This window comes from Salmo salar, chromosome 02 (assembly GCF_965601325.2).
Source record: "Salmo salar chromosome 02, fSalSal1, whole genome shotgun sequence".
In the NCBI taxonomy this organism is placed as follows: domain Eukaryota; kingdom Metazoa; phylum Chordata; class Actinopteri; order Salmoniformes; family Salmonidae; genus Salmo; species Salmo salar.
This window is the reverse complement of record NC_138292.1, coordinates 57,260,435-57,285,611: the sequence shown is the minus strand read 5'-3', so window position 1 is coordinate 57,285,611 and position 25,177 is coordinate 57,260,435. Positions and strand designations below refer to the sequence as shown.

The window sequence follows — 25,177 nt, the reverse complement described above, 5'->3', positions numbered from 1 at the left end:
AGCATCTCCTCATACGAGCAGGTGGACGCTAAAACCACTGGAGGGGATTATGCCAATGATGTTGTTGCCAGAGCTCAATATTTCACAAAAGCGCGGCTATTAAAGTCTCACAGGCTGACTGACATTCCAAGGAAAGAGAATTACATCCTTTGTTTTTGAGTTCTGCTCTAAACTTCTGCTTCTGCTTGGATTACAATTACATTTTATGTTCATAAACAATAGTTGTAATCTGTAGGCTATTACAGACATTATTATATTGTATTGCATTTTGCACGTTTATGCATTCATCTCTAACATAGTTCACTTCACTTTCTGAGAAAGATCATGTAATAACTAATGTAAGGCTTTGCAGTCTAAGGTTTTACAACAACCCTTTACATTACACATCACACAAGTGCCTAATAAAACGCATTATTAGCCTACAATTGTATTTTCTTGACCTCTGATTAAGCAACCATCATTATGAGACTTTATAATGCCACTAGTATAACATACGTTACCTGATTCTGTTTTATGGACTATTATTATGATAATACTTTTTAATATGCCTACATATTGGATATAGTTGTTATATAGTCTCTAAAAAAAATCGGCAAAGTAGTTGACCTGGACTACATATTGTTGAATGATATTAACGGTTTCCCCAAACTATGTCTGAGTATTCAATTTAGGCTAGTAGGCCTAGACATTTCTGTTTTGTCTGATCCCTAAAGATGGCGCTATGCATTTAAAGTGCTTTTATCCACAGTTCAAAGAGAAGAGGCATGCTTTAGTCTACACTTGTCATTCTTGCTTTTCGACAGCAGGAGATTGGGCTGTTTTGTCATTATAATGTAGAAAGGGAGCATATATATTGTCATTGAGCATGGACAACTGAGGACACAACTTCCAGGGATGGAAATATTGTCATCTTCACACAGTGAGACTATTCTGCAGATGTGGGCATGCGCACTGCATCGGTACTACAGGGGACGGGAAGACATCACGGAAAAGTCGCTGTACCCGAACCCCACGCTGAAATTCATTCTTGTTTGCAGTATAGCGCGACTACCGACTACCATGTTTGATACACTGATGAAGTCAGGGACTACTTGACACCCTGGCGATTTAAGTCGCCGCAAAAGCGTATAAAATACCGTATGGGAACAGTATGCGGGAAATGGTTGGAGGTTGCTGCGTGTGTTCCGATGAGCGAGGCTGGGCTGAAAATCCTCTTGTATACTGTGATGGGCACGGGTGCAGCGTCGCTGTTCACCAGGGTAACTAGCTTCCTATACTACAATGTAATTACGGTATTGGGGGAAGGATGGGGTGGTGCGTGCCTACGTGCGTGCGTGTCTGTCTGTGTTTATGTGGGAGGGGGTGTTTTCCTTTAACACGCGTTGCCGTGGTGCCAGAGGGGACATATAACATTACATCGAGCCCTTATGGCGCCGACTATTGCGGTTTTGGTAGAATTGCTATTATTCGATACAAAGTTACGCATCGTTAGGAAGCATTTGCTACTACTGGAGCAGCAGACTAGCTGGCCTATCGGGCCTTCCGGATGAATTGTTTCCTCAACGATGCATCCACAATCTTTGTTGACATCATTGTATCTCAGCAATGCAGCAATGGATCCACTCAATGTGTCCATGAGTTTTGATTCGAATAAGAGCCATGAATTAGGATTTAATGTGTACATCTTTACATTTGTAAGGCTATAAGAGTTGTGCACACCTTAGCAGTATATCCCCCGTGGCTTTTTTTTAAATTGTGCTATGTAGGAAACATCAATAACAATATCGTCTGTGGCTGACACACAATACAATCTGAGTTTACAAACGGTTATTAACGTAATAGTATTATAAATCAGCCTATGTCTTGCAAAGGAAAACCACTATGGTTGCATTCAAACCACCACCACTTTGAGATATCAGCTGACGTAAGAAGGGCTATATAAATAAATTTGATTTGATTTGACCTACATCAATAACCTATCAATATTGGGATCATCTCGGGAATATCTGTGGCAAGAAATATATAAATCATTGTCACACTTAACTTTATGCCCTGGCTATGCCTTCTCTCAATTCAGTTGCCTTGTGGTAAGAGTGTCTGTCCTGAAAAGGTTGGGAGTTTGATTCCCGGCTGAGTCATACCAAAGACTGTAAAACGGGACCTGCTGCATCTCTGCTTGGCACTCAGCATAAAGGAGATAGATTGGGGGTAAAGCCCAGTGATAGACTAGCATCCTGTCCAGGGGGTGTACATGTACATCAAGCTGCTTCACGCTACAGAAACAGGAGATTGGCTCTTGCTCCTATGAGTCGTTTTGGCTCGTACAAGGCTACTTACTTACTCTATGCTTGCTCTCAACAGTAAAAAATAAAATAAAAGTTGAAGGTATACCAAGAAGTTAGTTACATAACTAATACGTTAGGTAACTTGTTTGTGTCTCATTCATTTGAGTGGTAGACTAAAGATTTGTCTGTATTTATGTCTTTATTTATGTGTGTGTGTGTGTGTGTGTGTGTGTGTGTGTGTGTGTGTGTGTGTGTGTGTGTGTGTGTGTGTGTGTGTGTGTGTGTGGTGTGTGTGTGTCACAGCGTGCTATGGTATTGTCCAGGTGCCCACTGGCCCGTGGTTCTGTCGAAAATGTGAGTCTCAGGAGAGAGCTGCCAGAGTAGTGAGTACATATATCCCATATATCAATATATTATCCGCATACTCATTCAAATCAATGTAATGTACTGCATCTCTATCAATGTACAGCATATCCCTACCTGTTGTAGTAATACCACTGGTAGTACAGTGTGCTATTGAAGCTACTGTGCGTAGTTGGTTATTGTGAGGTGTGCTCTCATTTCTCATCAGAGATGTGAGCTGTGCCCTCACAAAGATGGCGCCCTCAAGAGGACAGACAGTGGAGGTAAACTACTGGAGGCTGACTTTCTTTCCTCTATTCTTCATCCTCCACTTTCCATCAATCCCGCCTTCCTCCACGTCTCCCTCGTCTTACAAACATATAATGTGTATGTGTATGTGTACTAATGTGAGCTGTTCTCTCTCCAGGCTGGGCCCATGTGGTTTGTGCGCTCTATATTCCCGAGGTGCAGTTCGCCAACGTTCTCACCATGGAGCCTATCGTACTACAGTACGTCCCTCACGACAGATACATCAAGGTATTCTTCACTGTTCACTTCAACTTTTCATAACCTTGTTTGTCTTTTGTGAAGGATGTTCTGACCGTCATTTGAAATGCATTTTATCGGCCTATAAAGATTGAATCAAATTGGAGATATTGTTTCTTTAGCCAGAGTAAATGGTTGTCCATTTATGTGCCTATCTTCAAAACTCCACACAAACTCGTGGGGGCGTTTTTGTGATTTGCAAGCGGTCATTAGTATACAATATATTTTTGCACAGGCAAAGCTTTCATGAGATCATCCTCAGTTTTTCCTAAGCCCTCTCTTTCAAGTCCTCTCTGCAAGTTTAGCCTTTAGAGTTGGCATCTGGATAGTCATGTGCCATGTATCCCACCACCGTCTGCATGCTTTTAGGCCTAATGGTCTTGAGTGATCGCTATTGTGGAAAAATCTATATTCAGCATATGCCCACCAGACAGATTTTTTGAATGAAAGCTTTTATATGATTGGATTACAGTTCTATTCAAGTCAATGGGAAGCTACTAAGATGCTTGCTGCTGAACGATAGTGAGTGCTTGTCTTGTAGTGGTCTCGTGTTACCATGTCAGGGGCAGCTACAGTAAATGGCTTGCACCTCTCTGGTCTGGGTTGTCAGAGCCATTCATCCGGATTTGCTGCCCTGCATTCTTAGAGAGCGTTTGAGTGGACAATGGGTCGTGTCCCAAATAGTACACTATCCCAAATGGGCCCTGGTCAAAAGTGGCTTTACTACACAGAGAATAGGGTGCCTTTTGGGACGGAGACAATGAGTGAAGGCTCAATAAGCCCACCACCCTCCCCCCCTCCTTTACAGTAGCTCCAGATGCCGTTTCTCTGTTTCCCTTTGGCCCACGATGCATATGGCTCACAAGGGGAGAGGAGGGGTAGATGAAGGGAAGGAGGGGTAGAAGAGAAGAAAGGTAAGGAGCCCGCTGTTCTTTTGTCCAGCACCTGTTGCTAGGCAGACAGCCAGCCCCCTCTGTCTGGGTAATAGCCGTAGGGGAGCGAGGTGTGAAGAGGAGGGGGGGGGGGTAGAATGTTTCATAACAGGCTGCTATCAATGACAGGCTGGGGTTGGACTCTGGGCACTGGTGAGGCCCATACAGTTGAACAGTATCACACTGGCTGTGTCCCAAATGGAACCCTATTCTCTATGTCATGCACTACTTTTGACCAGAGCCCAGAGTATAGTGCACTACTTTTTAGCCCTATGGGCCCTGGTCAGAGGTAGTATAGGGAATGGGATGCCATTTGGCATAGACACACCTACAGACATCTAGATTTGGGTCGTTCCACCAATTAGGTACCCTTTAAGTAGTCTTAACTTTTTATTTATTTGTAAGTCGCTCTGGATAAGAGCGTCTGCTAAATGACTTAAATGTAAATGTAAATTTAATGCAAAAAAGCATTAATTTCGTGGAATGACCCGATTTCCCTTCCATAGCTGTGTGCCCATTAGATCTGTGAGGGATTTCAGGTGGACCTGACATCTGATGTTGGTAAGAGGAGATATGTTCTGGTCAGTCATCCTTCTTCTTCATCTTTCTCCTCCCTCTCTTTAGACGTGTTATATCTGTGAGGACCATGGGCGAGAGAGCAAGGCTGCTTGTGGCGCCTGCATGACGTGCAACCGCCAGGGATGTCGACAAGCCTTCCACGTCACCTGGTGAGTGGTCTGTGTGTGTGTGTGTGTGTGTGTGTGTGTGTGTGTGTGTGTGTGTGTGTGTGTGTGTGTGTGTGTGTGTGTGTGTGTGTGTGTGTGTGTGTGTGTGTGTGTGTGACTGTGCGTGCATGCTTTTGTGTGTGTGTCCCCTCTCCCATCTGTCTGACTGTCTGACCCTGTGCAGTGCTCAGATGGCTGGCCTGCTGTGTGAGGAGGAGGGCCCTGAGGCTGACAATGTCAAGTACTGTGGCTACTGCAAGCACCATTACATCAAGATGGTAAGAGACTGGCAAATCTATTCAAGTCTGTTTTCAGCTGTTTTCAGCATTTATTTAAATGGAATGAAATGTGTAAATGTGTTGTATTGGGTAATAAGAAGGCTTTGGAAAGGACGTACAACTTCCACTTTGGTTTTGTAACTTCCATTCACATACTGCATTGAGGAAGGAAAGGAGACAGCGGAGAAATAGCTTCTGCCCCCTAGTTGCCCCTGTAGCTCTAGCTTTTGCCCGTCTAGCTATTGTCCCTTTAGCTGTACTTGCCCCTGTGACTGTTACGGTTGGCAGCAGTGTGACTCTCTGCCTCTCCTCTGTGGTGTCCTGTAGCAGAGGAAGATGCGCTCCAGTGGAGAGAACACAGAGCGCGGCTCCTTTGGCCACTCCAGGGGGCGCTCCACGTCCCCCGCCCAGGACAAGCACGGCTCCCACCGCCACAGGCTCAGGAAGGTGAGTGTGTGTGTATTGTGTGTACATACTGACATTGCATTTGACTATTGCTCTGTGTGGCTTGTATTGCTGGATTTGCATGAATGCTCAAATCCTCAGCCTCTCCCTTTGGTTTCATTCAGAGTCACAAGGAAAAGATGAGGCAAAAGGAGCGGCATAAAAAGTCATCTGATGGTCTGGGGTCCTCACTGTCCATCAGCATGGACAAGGTAAAGCCAACCCCAATATTTACACCCCAAAATGCCCTCAGTCTCTGTCTCTAACCTCTCTTAACTCTCTCTATCTAGTCTTTCCCCACATCCACCAATCCTCTTCCTTCATTGTTCCAGTAGAACCATTTGGTGTCCTAAATAGTTTGAACTATTGTGTATTTCTAAATGGATACATTTGAGAAAATGGTTTTATTCAGGTGAGGTCCTTGGTTGAACTCTCTCACAGGACCGCCTTACAATACTTTCTAACGAGCGTAAATGGCTTTGATCTATGACATCAAACCGCTTCTCGATCTATAATGACACATTTTCCCCCCCGTGACCTCTCTGTGTTGTTGATTTAGTTGTCGTCAGGTCACCACAGCAACAAGGACAGCGAGGGGAATTCGAAGAGGTTGAGCTCTCACGGCCAGCTGGGACATCGCAGTAAGAAGACAGGAAGCATTGGCAAGAGCTGCTCCTCTTCCTCTTGCTCCTCCAGTCCCTTCAACACTGGTACAAAGCTAATCCTTTATGAGCCAACTAACCGGCCATTTTGTGTCCAAGCAACTTCTCAGTCAGTTCTGTTTGTGAATAACCAACTCTCTAGTGCAGAACTCTTTGTTTTGGTGTAACTTCACTGTGTTTAGTCTGAACGTGTGTTTTATAATGGTTTAGGTATAACTGCACCCTATAGTGTGTGTTTAGGTATAACTATGGTGTGTTCCCAGGTGGCGGCTCCCAAGACTTCCTCCCGTTATCCTCTACCTCTCGTTTGGAGCGCGACCCCGACCGAGGAGCGGACGAGCACGGCGCCGAGGAGCCCCGGGATGAGCGGACCAGACGGACAGCACCTGAGGAAGATGACGAGGAAGAGGAGGAGGAAAAGGAAGAAGAGAAAGAAGAGGAAGAGGAATTGGACAATAGTAAATACCACAACAAGGCCTCTCTGCAGCCCCCGGCCCTGACCCCGGTTGACGGACCTCACGGAGGGTCGTCGCAGGGTCACGAGAGGTCAGAGGGCGAGGCCAACTCTTTCGAGACCAAGGTCACCATCTCCACCTTCGGCTCCATCATGCGCATCACTTCCTCCTCGGGTGGGCTAGGTGGCGGCAGCAGCAAGCTCCGCAAACTCTCCTCCTCCTCCTCGGGGGACTACAAGCTTTCCAAGTCGCTTCTCAAGTCCCCGCACCTAGCCACGCCCCCTATACTGGAGGAGGCCACCCTAGAGGAGGACAAGGCCACGCCCCCACCACCACTGCCAACACACCGGGAGAGGAGGCACCGTGGCAACAAGAAGAGCCGGCACGGACCGGGGCGCCCGCGGGGGAGCAAGAACCGGGAGCGGACGGAGAGGCGAGAGGAGGAGTACCGTCAGCACCATCACCACACGGCTCCACCTCCTTCCCTAACCTCCTCCTCCACCTCGTCCTCCTCGCTCTTCCCCAGCTCCTCCTCCCTCCCCCACACAGCGTACTCCTCCACCCTGCCCACCTCCTCCCTCTCCTCCTTCCCCTCCTCCTCCACTTACTCTAGCGTCAGTTTCTCCACAGGCCGCGGCAATACGCTGCTCGGCTCTGGTGAGTCTCTCACCGGATCCGTCTGAGTGGGCGTAGTCTCTGTGTGGTAGCCCTCTAGCTTCCTGTGTGCACTTGCATGTGAAAATAATACACAGCATTTCTATGTATTGTGGCTGTGGATGATGAACGTACACATTATAAGTATGTGTATTTAGAGATGTTCAGGAAGCAAGATACCTCATTTAGAAAATGGCGGCCAGATTTAAGCTTGTACGTATTTGCACTACGGAGAAAGAAAAGGATGAAGAGGAGTAACAGATTGAGTAAAAATAAGAGTAAAGAACCCTTGTATGTATAAAGCTTTTTGCTTATGACTTTTTGAGCAGAAGTAGAAGTGCAGACTTTGCACGTGCGTAGTAAATCTTAGGTAGTTAGTGATCTGTGTGCCGTAAAGAGATTTGTTAGATTGTGGTTTTGTGTGTAGTGGCAACAGAGAGAGCATGTGCGTCAATGGCTGGGTTGACTTCCTGCATTTGCTCTACTCTGACAAGATATGACCTCAACAATTTTAGGTGTGCGGTTGTGTGTGTGTGCATGTGTGTGTGTTCTATAAAGGAATTGCATTTATGAATTAAGTCGGATATTATTCTCTTGGTTAGGAATCTACACCAGTCACGAGGGCCCTCTGTCTTTGAGTGGGGGCGTCTGTAACACCCCTCTGTCGTTGGGCGGAGGCATATGTAGCACCGCTCTCTCTTCAGGACTCCTGCCATCTCACGTCTCCACACTGTCACTTCAACCAGTCAACTCTGCCCTCAACACACAGGTACTCCAGAAATCAACATCATGTCTGCGTTAGAGCCTTACCCATACCCGCGACATTCAGACCCTACCCAGGCCCAATCGCTTCTGCCAAATCTAAGGCCCGGCCCTGGCCAAAATCAGAAATAACTTCCTGCGTTAGTCAATCCATTAGCTGCTCCTCTCTGTCTGTCACGAGCTCCCTGCTCTGCTCATGGCGGCTTTGAGTCTGTGAGTATCCATAGCAACGGCTCTGCTTGGACTACTCTGCTCAATGAAGAGACAGGAGAGAGCAGTTAGCTGTTAGATACTTTTCGTCACTCGAAACTCTGAAATAATCTCTCCAGCACTTCTGACATCATGCTGTGATCTTAGCCAGATATGACTGTACTGCGCAGCAGAGCACGAGCAAATGGCTCAGCTTCAACCATTTTGTGATCAATTTAGTGATACCCAGGCCCTGCCCGTACCCGAGTTATTGATGAAAAAACAGGCCCCACCCGGCCCTAACCCCATGTATGATGTCAGAGCCCGTCGAGCTCGGGTCGGGTAGCAGAGCTATAGTCTGCTGTCCTAATGGCACACTATTACCTACATACAGATGTATGATCTTCATTTGAGCCAGTTTGCTACAGCAGAAAAATGATCCTGCTTCAGCAGGAAATATGAATTATTATGTGGATTTTAATTAATGGACACTTTTGTAGGGGTTGATACATTTTGTCGTAAAGGAGTCTGACATTTCAAAGCGGAAATTACAAACTTCAAGCGCCTTTTTAAACCTCAAATACACTACAAGTTAAAAATGTCCTGCATTGCAGGAAAGTTCTCCTGCAACAGGTTGATCAAATTAAGATCTTACATCTGTAGTGCACTACTTTTGAGGGCCCTGGTCAAAGTAGTGCACTATGCAGGGAATATATAGTGCCATTTGAAACGCAGCCCATGACTGAGCTTATCAACGATATCATGTTACAACTAAAATAGTATCCCACATGTATTCATTTGCCAGGTAAATGAGATCCTAACTTTGTTCTGTGTGTGTTAAACCCTTGTAGGTGCACCCATGTTCCAGCTCTTCCTACAGCCTCAGCTCCTCTCAGCCGTTTGGCAGGGTCCTTTCTACTGCCCGTACACTGCCCTCACTACTGAGCCAAGCCCAGACCTCACTTCAAGGTAACACACACACACACACACACACACACACACACACACACACTCTTTAGTGAGATACTTATGTTTGCTCTGAAGTTACATAGGGGAGAGTGGGGTAAATTGAGACAAAGGGGTAAGTTGATCCACCCTTGTTTCTAGGAAACCGTACACAAAATGTATAATTTGACCAAATATCTAGGAAGAGGTCTTCATTTCAGTCTGTGAAGGAAGAAATCACTTGGAAAAAGTGGTTAGCAAGTTAGGTAAAAAATTAATTTTAAAAATCACCAAGTCAAATTAATTTATTGTGTTAGAGGTTTCATGATGCTTGTATCTAAACCAAAGTAGATTATTTTAAGATTGTTCTTTACATCAGTTAGGGTCTCTATAAGCTTCAATATGAGCTCCTAAACCTAGCATGAAAGTACGTCCTTGTGTGTGTGGGATAATATAGTCAAAATGTTTCCATGGGGTAAGTTGAGCCAATGACCATGGGGTTAGTTGAGCCAATGGTCATGGGGTAAGTTGAGCCAATGGCCATGGGGTAAGTTGAGCCAATGGTCATGGGGTAAGTTGAGCCAATGACCATGGGCTAAGTTGAGCCAATGACCATGGGGTAAGTTGAGCCAATGACCATGGGCTAAGTTGAGCCAATGACGATGGGCTAAGTTGAGCCAATGACCATGGGGTAAGTTGAGCCAATGGTCATGGGGTAAGTTGAGCCAATGGTTGAGCCAATGGTAAGTTGAGCAAATTGAAGTGTTTTCTTCCCAGGCAGAAAAAATCAAGGCATTATCTCAGGGATATGAGGTAACAACAGGGCCTTAGGTGTTAAGCCTCTGTTAAAAGATGCTTAAAATTATTAAAAGACAAAAAGCAATTGTGATTGTGTTGAATTGTGTTTGGGATATAAAGATAGACATGGTTTTAAAAAGGTAGTGGTAATATTTAATTTAGTACAGAAATGTGTATGCGGCTTAACTTACCCTGTCCCAAAGCTCAGCTAAGTTGTGCGAAGAGACCACTTTTTTTGGACAAGCAATCTTTTCAAAACAGAAAGACATACTATATTTCCCTTGACGGAGTGATGCTGAATGTAAAAAAACGGCTCAACTTACCCCACTCTCCCCTACTGTAGCTACCTGGTAGTTTATCGGGATTGCTCTCTCTCCTCTCAGAGTCCGAGATGGACGACTGTCGCTTCCCATGTCACGACAACTCACCACGAGAGAGCCTTTCCTCACAGTAAGTTTCTCTATGACTCTACTCTCACTGTCACTATCAACACTGTCACTATCAACACTGTTCTCGCTCACTGTCACTATCAACACTTTTATCTCTGTCACTATCAACACTTTTATCTTTCACTGTCACTATCAACACTGTTCTCTCTCACTGTCACTATCAACACATCTCTCACTGTCACTATCCACACTGTTCTCTCTCACTGTCACTATCAACACTATTATCTCTCACTGCCACTATCAACACTGTTCTCTTTCACTGTCACTATCAACACTGTTCTCTCTCACTGCCACTATCAACACTGTTCTCTCTCACTGTCACTATCAACACTTTTCTCTCTCACTGTCACTATCAACACTATTATCTCTCACTGCCACTATCAACTGTTCTCTCTCACTGTCGCTATCAACACTATTATCTCTCACTGCCACTATCAATACTATTCTCTCTCACTGTCACTATCAACACTATTATCTCTCACTGCCACTATCAACACTATTATCTCTCACTGCCACTATCAACACTGTTCTCTTTCACTGTCACTATCAACACTGTTCTCTCTCACTGCCACTATCAACACTGTTCTCTCTCACTGTCACTATCAACACTGTTCTCTCTCACTGTCACTATCAACACTGTTCTCTCTCACTGTCACTATCAACACTGTTCTCTCTCACTGTCGCTATCAACACTATTATCTCTCACTGCCACTATCAACACTATTATCTCTCACTGCCACTATCAACACTGTTCTCTTTCACTGTCACTATCAACACTGTTCTCTCTCACTGCCACTATCAACACTGTTCTCTCTCACTGTCACTATCAACACTGTTCTCTCTCACTGCCACTATCAATACTATTCTCTCTCACTGTCACTATCAACACTGTTCTCTCTCACTGTCGCTATCAACACTATTATCTCTCACTGCCACTATCAACACTATTATCTCTCACTGCCACTATCAATACTATTCTCTCTCACTGTCACTATCAACACTATTTTCTCACACTGTCACTTTTACTTTTGTATACTTTACCATTCCGTTTCATTCTGTCTCTTGTGTACCAACGTTATTCCATTTCAGTCTGTTTCTGTTCTCTGTAGCCGTATCCCTGTTCATTTACCACTGTTATTCTCTCAGGTCTCCTATGAGCTGTCTGCCCCTACTGTTTGACCAGAGGGAGGGCGTGGGCCCTGGGGTCAGAGGTCGCCCTGAAAACGTCCCTCCATCCAGCTCCCACATAGAGCTCCTCCTGGAGAAGCATGGCAACGGAGAGATGGGTGCCAACAGTAAGTACACTAGGATGCTTTGTGGCAGTCTATAATATATCTTCATTCTCTGAGGATTTTCAGTTTGTCTTTTTTGGGCGATGTGTCTGCCTTTATGACACAGTCTGTCATACACACCCAATGTCAAATGTATTTTTGGACTCTTTGAAGAGGAAGTGGATTCTCATCAACCCGAGTCAGTCTGATACACTTGCTTTAAAATGCGCTGTGCTGTTCAGTGATGATCATTAGTGTATCACAGCAGGTAGCCTAGTGGTTAGAGCGTTGGGTCAGTAACCAAAAGGTAGCTAGTTCATATCCCTGAGCTGACCAGGTAAAAATCTGTTGAACAAGGCAGTTAACCCACTGTTCCTAGGCTGTCATTGTAGTTAAGAATTTTTTCTTAACTGACTTGCCTAGTTACAAAAAAATATTTAAAATAAAATGGCTTAGTATGGAAACTGTAACAAAAAACGGAATTGACTCTAATACAGTGCTCTACACTCACTGTCTTATTTTCTCACTTTCTTTCCTGCCCCTTTTCCCTGTCTCAACCCCCCTCTCCCTCCCCCTTTCCATCTCTCTCTCTCCTCCAGTTGTAGAGATGCTCCAGTCCCTCCACTCGCTGCAGCAAGAGAACCAGCGTCTCCAGGACCAGATCCTCAGCCTGACGGCCAAGAAGGAGCGGCTGCAGCTGCTCAACGTGGAACTGGCCTGTCCCTTCCCTCCGCAGGTCCACCACTCCCAGCACTCCGCCCAGGGCCTAGCGCCCACCACCACCCACATCAGCTTCCTCTCCTCCGCACACGGTCAGATTCAGAAAACCCTCCTCATTCACCTCCTCTCAGAAGCTTCCCATCCTCCTTACCTCATTCGTTGTTAGAGTTAGTTTGCTCGTCTGGAGAGAGTGTCACCATCCCCAAACACAAACCTTGTTTTTGTCATTATAATCTGGGCAGTTGTGTGTTGTGTTTTTGTAGTCGGTTCCCTGTCCCTGTATCTATATCCCTGTGTGTGTACCTCTCTTGTCCCTATAGACCCCCTCAGCACCAATAAGAGTCCCCTGTCTAAAAGCTGCTTCCTGAATGATACCTCCTTCATCACCTCATCCGAGGTGAGAACCCATTTGTGCCCACCATACCTTACTTAGTACCGACCGTCACCTGAACCCTCTGTGTAGTTAGTTATACAATACTCTTACCCTTTATCCCAAACGGTAGCATTAAAGGGGATATCTGAGTTTCATTTCCAATCTAAAGTGCTGCCTCTACTTGTTTGTACATTGAGTAGCAACGGTCATCTAAATTGTTAAAAATGCAACATAAGGAGAATGGATGAAGATACTCATCTTACTGGCACGGACAAATAATGAGATTAGGGATTTTGGTGGGAATTCAGGTATTCAATTTATTGTAAAATGTCACTTTTTTTATTAGAATGCACTCATATATAAATGTTCTTATTGTATTAGGTATTTTTTGGGATATTTTATGTTAAAATAAAGACAATTCTATATGCGTCGTTTGCACAAATACACCGGGTTGATTTGCATGTATGAATAAATTAACATAAAGGGGTGGCACAGGGCTGCAACCCCCAAACACTACCTCTGTCTACCCTACCTGCACTCACCTGCGCTGACTTAACTGCCCCATTAATTACTGTTGTTCTCACGTTCCCTTGCGTAATTCAACAAGTGTGTCAATAGCAGGATACCCTCAGAGTAAAAATCAACACGCTTCGCTCTAGATTACACCTATTTAAACATACTTTACATTTGCGAGATCAAACTAATATCACTATAATCCGAGTGTTCATTTTCGGAAGATGCTTTCATTTCAGAGCCTCTAATTTGTAAACATTTCAACTGTATTAAAGGATTACTTTTTCAAATTCCACAAAAAAATGAACACCCATTAAAATAAAGTTATCTTTCTTGTGATGGAAGTGTCAAGATGGTGCGTTAAATCCCTAACGAAGCTTTAGCGTTTTTTACAGAATCAATGTAAAGACAATGTATTCCATTGAGCCCATTTTAGCCATTACCCGTGTGTTTGACAGGTGTGTTTGACAGGTCATTACGAACGTTTCCACGGTCGTAACGTTAACGGGAAAAAATGACAGGCACAAGCAAAAGTATGAAAGAGTCGCAGGAGTAAAATGAAAGCAATTAATCCAGCGAAATTTAAGTGACAAGTGGATATTTACCCCTCAAACACAGGAAATAGATGGGTGAAAAAGAGAAATCCTCAGGTGGGCGGGGCATGTGTGTTATTACATTGAGGGAATGTTAATATATGAAATATGGGGAAATGAAACTCACAGATTTCACCTTTAAATGAACCATAACTGTCCTATTAGTTTTACCCTGTGTTTTTCTCTTCTGACTCTAGGAGCTCCACTGTGGTAGTCCCTCCCGCAGTAGCTCCTCCCTCTCCTTCCAGAGCACTCCGCCCCCTCAGCAGAGTCCCGCCTCCTTCGGCCAGCCCTTGCTGAACGGGCTGGGTGGGCGGGGTTTGACTGACAGCCTGGGGGGCCTCAGTCAGGCCAGCAGTTCCATGGTGGGCGGGCTCATGGCCTCCCTAGCAGGAAGTCCCCAGCTGAACATGAACGGCGTGCTGGGCAGCCTGAACGGGGTGATCCAGTCACCTGTCCAGAATGGCCCCCAGCCCACCCTGCCAGCCCTACGGCCCCAGCCTCCTCCTTTGGGCCTCCAGGCACTGGCACAGGGCCTGCAGCTCCCCAAGAGCATGAGTCCGTGAGTACCTCCTCTCTGTCTGATCACCAGAAAAGTAGAATGTTTGGTGATAGTGTTGGTTGATTGTTTTGTGAGGATGTTGTTTGTTGATTGCTGTTGATCAGTTGTTGTTGTTGTTGTGATAGCCACGGCCATTCTTTTTGTGACAGTGATACATTTGTATATAGTCTGACACTGACAGACAGTTGATTTCTTGTTGTGACTGGCTGTGCTGACTGATTCTGGTCTAGACTGTTACGGTAATTGATTTTTGTTGTGACTAATGGGTTGGCTGGGTAAGTGTTGTTTGGACTGGAAGTGTCCCACGATGAGTAATATTTAACATGGTTGTGTTTCAGGTCTTCCCTCCTGTCTGAGCAGCAGAAACAGCTCCTTCTCCAGCAGCACTTCACTCCAGTAATGACTCTACCATGCCTTACAAACACACTCAGACATGCAAACACTTGCAGTACATGCTCTTGATGTTTGGTAACGCAATACAACACAACCATGACGATAAGATGGTTATCATAAGAAGTTAAACTGAAAGAGTATTAATGGATGAATTGTCAGGACCGAAATAAGAGATACAGTTGAAGTCGGAAGTTTACATACACTTAGGTTGGAGTCATTAAAACTCTTTTTTTCAACCACTCCACAAATTTCTTGTTAACAAACTATAGTTTTGGCAAGTCGGTTAGGACATCTACTTTGTGCATGACACAAGTCATTTTTCCAACAATTGTTTACAGACAAATTATTTCACTTGTAATTCACTGTATCACAATTCCAGTGGGTCAGACGTTTACATACACTAAGTTGACTGTGCCTTTAAACAGCTTGGAAAATTCCAGAAAATGATGTCATGGCTTTAGAAGCTTCTGATAGGATAACTAACACCATTTGAGTCAATTGGAGGTGTACCTGTGGATGTATTTCAAGGCCTACCTTCAAACTCAGTGCCTCTTTGCTTGACATCATGGGAAAATCAAAAGAAATCTGCCAAGACCTCAGAAAAAAATTGTAGACCTCCAGAAGTCTGGTTCATCCTTGGGAGCAATTTCCAAACGCCTGAAGGTACCACGTTCATCTGAACGCAACTATAAACACCATGTCGACATAACCTGAAAGGCTGCTCAGCAAGGAAGAAGCCACTGCTCCAAAACTGCCATAAAAAAAGCCAGACTACAGTTTGCAAATGCACATGGGGACAAAGATTGTACTTTTTGGAGAAATGTCCTCTGGTCTGATGTAACAAAAATAGAACAGTTTGGCCATAATGGCCATCGTTATGTTTGGTGGAAAAAGTGGGAGGCTTGCAAGCTGAAGAACACCATCCCAACCGTGAAGCACGGGGGTGGCAGCTTCATGTTGTGGGGGTGCTTTGCTGCAGGAGGGACTGGTGCACTTCACAAAATAGATGGCATCATGAGTGAGGAAAATTATGTGGATATATTGAAGCAACATCTCAAGACATCAGTCAGGAAGTTAAAGCTTGGTCGCAAATGGATCTTCCAAATGGACAATGACCCCAAGCATACTTCCAAAGTTGTGGCAAAATGGCTTAAGGACATTTAAGTCAAGGTATTGGAGTGGCCATCACAAAGCCCTGACCTCAATCCTATAGAACATTTGTGGACAGAACTGAAAAAAACATGTGCAAGCAAGGAGGCCTACAAACCTGACTTATTGTGGGAAGTTTGTGGAAGGCTACCCGAAACGTTTGACCCAAGTTAAACAATTTAAAGGTAATGCTATCAAATACTAATTGAGTGTATGTAAACTTCTGACCCACTGGGAATGTGATGAAAGAAATAATAGCTGAAATAAATCATTATTCTGACATTTCACATTCTTAAAATAAAGTGGTGATCCTAACTGACCTAAGACAAGAGATTTTTACTAGGATTAAATGTCAGGAATTGTGAAAACTGAGTTTACTGTATTTGTATTTGGATATGTATGTAAACCTCCGACTTCAACTGAACATTATTAAAAATATAGCTGTGAGCAGCTATGAACGGGGTTCACAGGATGACAAAAAGGACAAGATCAGTTGGATAACAAAGCAAGCACTCGATCACGTAGGAACTTTCTTCCTTTATGTGCAATCAGGATTTTAAATACAACACCTGGAGTGAATCTGACATGTGGTTCATGAGATGATTTTTTCGTGTTACATATGCAAAGAATTAGTTAACCTCTCTAGGCTAGGCGGGACGAATTCGTCCCACCTACGTAACAGCCACGGCTATCCTGTGGCGCGATTTTCAAAACCTTAAAAATCCTATTACTTCAATTTCTCAAACATATGACTATTTTACAGCCATTTAAAGATAAGACTCTCGTTAATCTAACCACACTGTCCGATTTCAAAAAGGCTTTACAACGAAAGCAAAACATTAGATTATGTCAGCAGAGTACCAAGCCAGAAATAATCAGACACCCATTTTTCAAGCCAGCATATAATGTCACCAAAACCCAGAAGACAGCTAAATGCAGCACTCACCTTTGATGATCTTCATCAGATGACAACCCTAGGACATTATGTTATACAATACATGCATGTTTTGTTCAATCAAGTTCATATTTATATCAAAAACCAGCTTTTTACATTAGCATGTGACGTTCAGAACTAGCATACCCCCCGCAAACTTCCGGGGAATTCGCTAACATTTTACTAAATTACTCACGATAAACGTTCACAAAAAGCATAACAATTATTTTAAGAATTATAGATACAGACCTCCTCTATGCACTCGATATGTCCGATTTTAAAATAGCTTTTTGGTGAAAGCACATTTTGCAATATTCTAAATACATAGCCCAGGCATCACGGGCTCGCTATTTAGACACCCGGCAAGTTTAGCACTCACCATAATCATATTTACTATTATAAAAATTTCATTACCTTTTGTTGTCTTCGTCAGAATACACACCCAGGACAGCTACTTCAATAACAAATGTTGGTTTGGTCCAAAATAATCCATCGTTATATCCGAATAGCGGCGTTTTGTTCGTGCGTTCCAGACACTATCCGAAATAGTAAAGAAGTGTCACGCGCTTGGCGCAATTCGTGACAATAAAATTCTAAGTATTCCATTACCGTACATCGAAGCATGTCAACCGCTGTTTAAAATCAATTTTTACGACATTTTTCTCGTAGAAAAGCGATAATATTCCGACAGGGAATCTCCTTTTCGGCAAACAGAGGAAAAAATCCCAAAGGCGGGGGCGGTCGGGGTCACGCGCATAAGCTAGTGTCTCTTGATGGGCCACTTGAGAAAGGCGATAATGTGTTTCAGCCTGGGGCTGGAATGACGACATTCTGTTTTTTCCCGGGCTCTGAGCGCCTATGGACGACGTGGGAAGTGTCACGTTAGAGCAGAGATCCTTAGTAAATGATAGAGATGGAAAAGAAGTTCAACAAATGGTCAGACAGGCCACTTCCTGTAAAGGAATCTCTCAGGTTTTGACCTGCCATTTGAGTTCTGTTATACTCACAGACACCATTCAAACAGTTTTAGAAAATTTAGGGTGTTTTCTATCCATATTTAATAAGTATATGCATATTCTAGTTACTGAGTAGGAGTGGTAACCAGATTAAATCGGGTATGTTTTTTATCCAGCCGTGTCAATGCTGCCCCCTAGCCCTAACAGGTTAAGTTTCCTTGTTTTTTTGTTGATATTACCAAATTTAGTGTGGTTCATCTTAGGGATGTCGATGATAGTGATGACAAGTTTCAAGTTGATAGGCCACTGGGGATTGGATTTACAGTGTTTTAACCTCTTGCATCTTGACGTTCCGCTAGCGGAACCCCGTTCCGCCAGCGGAACCCCTAGCCAATAGCCAATGGGATCGCATGGTACGAAATACAAAAACAACTAAAATAACACAATTCAATTTTCTCAAACATACGACTATTTTACACCATTTTAAAGATAAGACTCTCGTTAATCTAACCACATTGTCCGATTTCAAAAAGGCTTTACAGCGAAAGCAAAACATTAGATTATGTTAGGATACAACCACAGCAAAAAACAACAACACAGCCATTTTCTTAGCAAGGACAGCCATTTTCAAAGCAAGGTTAGCCGTCCAAAAGCACAAAACCAGCTAAAATTATGCACTAACCTTGGACGATCTTCATCAGATGACACTCCTAGGACATTATGTTAGACAATACATGCTTTTTTTGTTCCATCAAGTTCATATTTATATCCCCAAAAAAACATTTTACATTGGCGCGTAACGTTCAGAAAATGTATTCACCCCAAGATTTCCAGTGAATTTACAAAAATACTCATCATAAACGTTGACAAAATACATAAATTATTTTAAGAATTATAGATACAGTACTCTTTTATGCACCCGCTGTGTCAGATTTCAAAATAACTTTACGTAGAAAGCACATTGTTCAATATTCTGAGTACTGAGCACCATGCTATTCAGTTAGCCGTCCAGCCACGGCATCCCCAAAACGCTGAAATATGTTAAAAATATTATCTTACCTTTGCTGATCTTCAGCTGAATGCACTCGGAAGGTCTCCCACTTCCACAAGAAATGTTCATTTGTTCGATAAAGTCCATAATTTATGTCGAAATAAATCCGTTTTGATGGCGCGTCCAGATCCCCATTCCAAAATGTATCTATCCACCGTCGACGAAAAGTTATAAAGTTCCCTCAGCGTTTGTAGTAACATGTCAAACCATTTTCAAAATCAATCTTTAGGGTGTTATAATCGTAGAATTGCGATAATATTCCAACCGGACAATAGCAGATTCATTACAAAAGAAAAAGAAAAATGGCTAATCCTTCGTGAGCGTGCACGAGGTAAGGCAATGACCCCAGCCCGACCACATACTCTTCCGGGTATTATTCAATCAAATTACATTGTAGAAGCCTCAAACGAGGTTCTAATGACTGTTGACATCTAGTGGAAGCCTTAGGAAGTGCAATATGACATCACAGACACTGTATTTTAGATAGAACTTCATTTGAAATGACTACAACCCTCTGAGGTCCAACTTCCTGATTGGGTTTTTCTCAGGTTTTTGCCTGCCATATGAGTTCTGTTATACTCACAGACATCATTCAAACAGTTTTAGAAACTTCAGAGTGTTTTCTATCCAAATCTACTAATAATATGCATATCCTACCGTCTGAGTAGGAGGCAGTTTAATTTGGGTATGTTTTTCATCCGGCCGTGAAAATACTGCCCCCTATAGTGAAGAGGTTAAATGGACGTGTAAAATCTGATTTTTTATTTGGAGCTAGGCTTGTTAGGGGGCGCTACAGGCTGGAGCTGTATAGGTTGAGGTTGGATAGGATGAGTCTGGGGGTGAGGTGGCAGAGGTGATTGGTAGGGGGCGGCTGCAGCCCTGGAATGGCAGCCCACTGCTGGTGGTTCAGGTGTTGCCTGAGCTTGATCAGGTGTAGCTAATGCCAACGCTGGGAGCTGCATTGGTGTATTGTTTTGGACTGGAATTTGTGCTAGAAGGTGCCATCTGAAACCTCAGCTTCTCCAAAAATTACGCCATGATTTTCGACAGTTGTCTTTAAAGCGTGCATCATAGCCAGGAGCTGTTGGATTGGATTGTCCTGACCTATGATGGACGAGGTCATGAGTTGTCTTTGGTATCCGGTTATGGGGGTTGGACCTGGGTGAGGGTTGAACTTTGAAGTCTCCCTCTTGTTCCTACTCAGATTCTTTGTACTTTCTGTGCAGGGGTGATAATGATGAAGTGAAAACATGTTTTTAGAAATGTTTGCAAATGTATTGAAAATGAAATACAAAAATATCTCATTTACATAAGTATTCACACCCCTGAATCAATACATGTTAAAATCACCTTTGGCAGCGATTACAGCTGTGAGTTTTTCTGGGTAAGTCTCTAAGAGATTTGCACACCTGGATTGTACAATAGTTGCACATTATTATTTTAAAGCCAGTTTAAATCAAACTGTAAGTAGGCAACTCAGGAACATTCGATGTCATCTTGGTAACCAACTCCTCTATATATTTGGCCTTGTGTTTTATGTTATTGTCCAGCTGAAAGGTCAATTTGTCTCACAGTTTCTGTTGGAAAGCAGACTGGTACTCAGTGATGTGTTGTGTTGGATTTTCCAAAACATAACGCTTTGTATTCAGGATATAAAGTGAATTTCTTTGCACTTTTACTTTAGTGACTTAGTGCAAACAGGATGCATGTTTTGGAATATGTTTACTCTGTACAGGCATTCTTCTTTTCCCTGAGCGGTTTCCTTCCTCTCCGGCAACTGAGTTAGGAAGGGCGCCTGTGTCTTTGTAGTGACAGGGTGTATTGATACTCCATCCAAAGTGTAATTAATAACTTCACCATACTCAAAGGGATATTCAATGTCTGTTTTGGGGGGGTGGGGGGGGGGGGGGTTGCTCATCTGCCAATAGGTGGCCCTTATTTGCCAAGCATTGGAAAACCTCCCTAGTGTTTGTGGTGTTTGAAATTCACTGCTAAACTGAGGGACCTTACAAATAATTGTATGTGTGGGGTACAGAGATGAGGTAGTCATCCAAAAATCATCATAAACACTATTGTTAGTCCATGTAATGTATTATGTGACTTGTTGAGCAAGAGCAGCTTTTTACTTCTGAACATATTTAGGCTTAACAAAGGGGTTAAATATTTGACTCAAGACATTTCAGCTTTTCATTTATCAATTTGTAAACATTTCTAAAAACATAATTCCATTTCCACATTGTGGGGTATTGTGTGTAGGTCTGTGACACAAAATGTAATCCATTTTAAATTTGGGCTGTAACACAACAAAATGTTGAAAAAGTCCAGGGCTGTGAATACTTACTGAAGGAACTGTACATACAAACTTTCAAGTCTCTAGGTCAAACGGGGCGGTGGATATGACGGTTTAAGTGAGACTGTTTATAACAGTGCCACCTATAGGCCAATCGGTGCCATTCTTTTTGCCCAAGTTATTCATGGACTCTAGTTTATCTGTTCCAAATTATTTTTTTAAAGTTACCAATCTGATTGGCTGTTAACCCCTAATTATTCAATGAGTGTGACCATGGCCAGGTTTATTTTGGTCCCAAAAAATAAATGGAGAAAAAAAAACAGCATATGCTGCAGTCTTTTTTTGGCCCAGCACCGGTGGATTAATTTTGGATGTGCATATCACTACCCATTTTCAAGTCCCTTATCTCTTGGGCTGTGTGTCTCTCAGGAGCAGCAGGTGGTGGTCTATCAGATGCTGCAGCAGCAGCGGCAGAGGGAGCTACAGCGCCTCACGCTGACCGGGGCCCTCACCCCCACTGCCCAGTCCCCCAACCTGGGGGCCTCGCCCCTGCAGGGTGGCCAGGGAAACCCCCTCTTCGGCCTGCAGGAGAATGCGCTTCACAAGCCCGGGGTGAGTGCCGATATGCAGTTGTTCGAGACTCCTTATTTGAATAGGCCATTGTATATGTCAATTCTTGATCAACTGAAGCTTTAAAGAATAAACTTCTTTCTAGGAGGTTGACTTGCTTTGTAATGCTGTTAAACCTGAGGATATATTGTAGGTGTATACTCCATAAATGTTAATAAATGTATGTGTGGGCCAAACATCTAAACTCACGGGTCAGTTTTAAATGTGTTTGATTTCAGGGGGTGGGAGAGAAGGGCGGAGACAAGAATGGCTGATATGTTATCTTCGTGTCTGAACTGTTGCAGCTATAACAGCAGCTATAACAGGGGAAAGGAAAGTAATTGAGCTGTTCCATCAGATACTAATGTCACCTTTAATCTCCATCTGAAAGACTCTTGAACTCTCTGTCTTCTATCATCTCTGTCTTTCCCCCTCTTTTATGAATGTATAGTGGAATTGATTTAAATGGTTATGGGGTTTTTTATGCATTGAATTCCTTTTATTTGAGGATGTTTTTTTCTTCTAGGTCTGTATGTGTGTAGGCAGCTTTCAGAGAGCATGAATACAGTGGTCTGTAATTGAATTGCACTAATCTGTTAACTAGACCAATTGGGTTCACTCTTGTAGCAAGAGCCAGAGATTCTGGTGTCCTGACGGTAAATGTGGAGAGCATTGGGGTCCAGCATAGAAATTGGACTCTGGTGATCAATTCCAAATCAACCCCTAGCCACTACTCTCAAGGCACTTCCTAAGATCTGAAATGATTAGATGGGCGTAAACAATATGATGACTATTCCACCTAGCCAATCAGAAGACGTGGTAAACTTTAAACCTATCCAATCCTTTTAGATCTACTGGAGTGCCTATGGGTAGGGCTAAGTGTCGACTTGGAATTTGGGTGTGAGTGTTTTGGGCCAAAGTGTCCTTAGGCCATAACTTTACTGAAGCACTGACCCTCCACTTAAAGCAATTATACCCCTGTGGAACCAATGTATCCCTCCAAACATTCTTGTTGAGGACAATCTGTCTGACACCTCTCTAAACATCAACTGTCTTCCTCAAGGTCTGTCTTCCTTTCATTTTCTTCCCTCCCATATATTGTGCAACTATGATATTACCATTCTATCCTATTAAACGTCACAGCTACAGGCTGGCATCAAATGATCTGGGGACTGGCATTGACAGTGTAGAGTGCGAACTATGCCTCAGTCCACCCCTGAGAATTTAGAGAGAATGTATGATGTTCAATATGTGTGCCGCTGCCAAGATTAATCAAACGAAACCAAACATTTGAAAATTGTCCCAAGTAAATATGTTAGAAATTAATATTTTTGTTTCCTCAACCCATGTGTACTTTGCTGATAAAGAACCTAATAAGGGACATTTGCATACTTGGAACTGATAAGTTTATGATTGATTAGTATGAATATTTTGCACTCTATCCTGAAGTGTTAGTGTTTTCTTATTTGTTTCTGTTGTACATATTGTTCTGTTGATGCCCGGAAAACTAGTTGTTCTTTTAGCAATACTGTATAGTTGTCAATGCCTTAAAATAACGCTAGAATTACTGAGGAAAATCAACTCACCCTTAACAGCCAAAAGGCAGCTTATTTTGTCTTATTCATTTCTTAATCTAGTTTTTGTTCTGGTTACATTTACCGCTATTTCAGATTTAGGCGAAAGCATTCTTTTCAATCTTACCATTTATACTATTGATAGGCAACAGTGATAATGTCAACAATTGTAAAATGAAAATGTGTTTATTGGTAAGTCTCAAATCATCTGTAATTGTGTCTTAAGATGCTGCTCAATGTTCTGTTTTTTAGAAGAACTGACAAGCAACATCCCGTGTTAGATGGTATCACTTTACTTGGTCGTAAGATCTATAAAATGCTGTCATAGTAATGACATAGCAGTCATGGTATTTGTGACTATGTTCTTATACAATTGTGACTCAAACTCTTATTGGTTTCATCAGGTCAGTGTTGATTCAATTGTCATCAGGTGACATTATCTGTTAGGATACGACTGCCTATGACATCTGTTACGTCAATCTAATAACACTTATGTACAGTATGTCTTACTACTGAGATCATGATGTCAAGTTATAAATGTTACCATTCAGAACTCATAGGCAACTCGGGAATTCTAATATGTAACTTTCTTTACTGCCTGCTGCATCTACTTTCTTGTGTGGCACATAATAACAGGTCCTTCTGTGCTGGGATCAAGCTAATCTATTAACAATGGCCATTCTCCCAGGTCTTTTAACTCACTGTTAGACTGGAATAATATTTTTCCTTTGTGGTGTTCATTACACATCTTATTTGATCATTTCCTCATTTAACTATGGTCAAAGATAATTTCCAAATGTGTGTTAGTTTTCTGTTTGCAACCTCGATATTGACCTCCCGTACATGTGATATCGGTAAGTAATAGACCAGTTCTGTTTTTGTTGTTAGTTGTCAGTGAGGAACTTTCAAGCGACTATGTTAGTTGGTAAAATACTGTAGCAACAAGACTATAGGAGAATGTTAACGCTGATAACACGAGCCTATTCCTCCATATTGACAGGACTTCCAAAGGAGGTCTGCGGTTGAACAAGTACGTCCTTATGAGTTGTTATACGATTAAGGTAAAAATCTAGGAAAGAACATGTCGAAGAGGTTGTTTTGACTGAAAGAGTACCGCGAAGGAATCTTGAAAGGGAATCTTTCCCATGTTGCACTGGGGCGATTTAGCCCAATAAATGTAAATCTTTTTTTATATATATACTTTTGTTGTTTTTTTATTGTTTGAGTGCAAATTGTATACTTAAATGTGTTTGTGTATAGACACATTCATTTTCTAAGCTTTGAAGTTTGGGTAACCAAGATAATCCATGTTATTATGTACGTATGTTGTTATGTGTATCTGTTATGTATTACATCATATTTAAGCACCTCTCTCTCAATGAAGTTTGACGAAAATGGAACTAACTTCTTGGGACATAAAATGCATGAAATGCAGTTAAGTCTCGCAAATCAGTAGCTAAATACCAAGTTTGACTACGCATAGTTTTTAAATGCATTGTTCTCAAAAAATGTTTTATGAAATTTAAATTGAGCACTGCATTTAAGAAAAGACAAGCATTGTTGTCAATGTACAGTGTATTTGTTAGAGAGAATTAATCAACAATGAATTTGCCAATATTCAGATTTAATGCCCTGTAAAGTATTTTGATATTTTTGTGTAAAAATTAAAAAGGTACAATTAAGACGACCGAACTTTTACTGTCAATAAATGTATTTTACTGAG

At 42.7% G+C, this 25,177-nt stretch overlaps 1 protein-coding gene across 2 annotated transcripts; it reads left to right on the top strand.

Annotated features, from left to right (window-relative positions):
- Positions 1-942: 942 nt before the first annotated feature.
- LOC106587895 (protein AF-17) lies at positions 943-25,177 on the top strand. 2 transcript variants are annotated; one of them, XM_014176564.3, is made up of 20 exons: positions 943-1,259; positions 2,589-2,668; positions 2,857-2,911; positions 3,055-3,164; positions 4,730-4,833; positions 5,015-5,108; positions 5,436-5,555; positions 5,678-5,764; positions 6,112-6,262; positions 6,478-7,326; positions 7,926-8,092; positions 9,126-9,243; positions 10,401-10,467; positions 11,613-11,761; positions 12,337-12,549; positions 12,778-12,854; positions 14,134-14,498; positions 14,837-14,894; positions 21,701-21,883; positions 22,120-25,177. In XM_014176564.3, exons 1-20 carry the CDS (start codon positions 1,151-1,153, stop codon positions 22,153-22,155), a joined length of 3,192 nt encoding a protein of 1,063 aa, XP_014032039.1. In that variant the 5' UTR covers positions 943-1,150; the 3' UTR covers positions 22,156-25,177. The 2 variants fall into 2 exon arrangements, with proteins under 2 accessions (XP_014032039.1, XP_014032032.1); XM_014176557.3 differs by having other exon boundaries at positions 21,701-25,177.

Bases quoted from the DNA above. Each gene is read 5' to 3' on its own strand.
- LOC106587895 (XM_014176557.3), top strand. From the start codon at position 1,151: ATGCGGGAAATGGTTGGAGGTTGCTGCGTGTGTTCCGATGAGCGAGGC. The intron at 2,912-3,054 runs GTAAACTACTGG...TTCTCTCTCCAG, and splicing joins CAAGAGGACAGACAGTGGAG to GCTGGGCCCATGTGGTTTGT. The intron at 9,244-10,400 runs GTAACACACACA...CTCTCCTCTCAG, and splicing joins AGCCCAGACCTCACTTCAAG to AGTCCGAGATGGACGACTGT.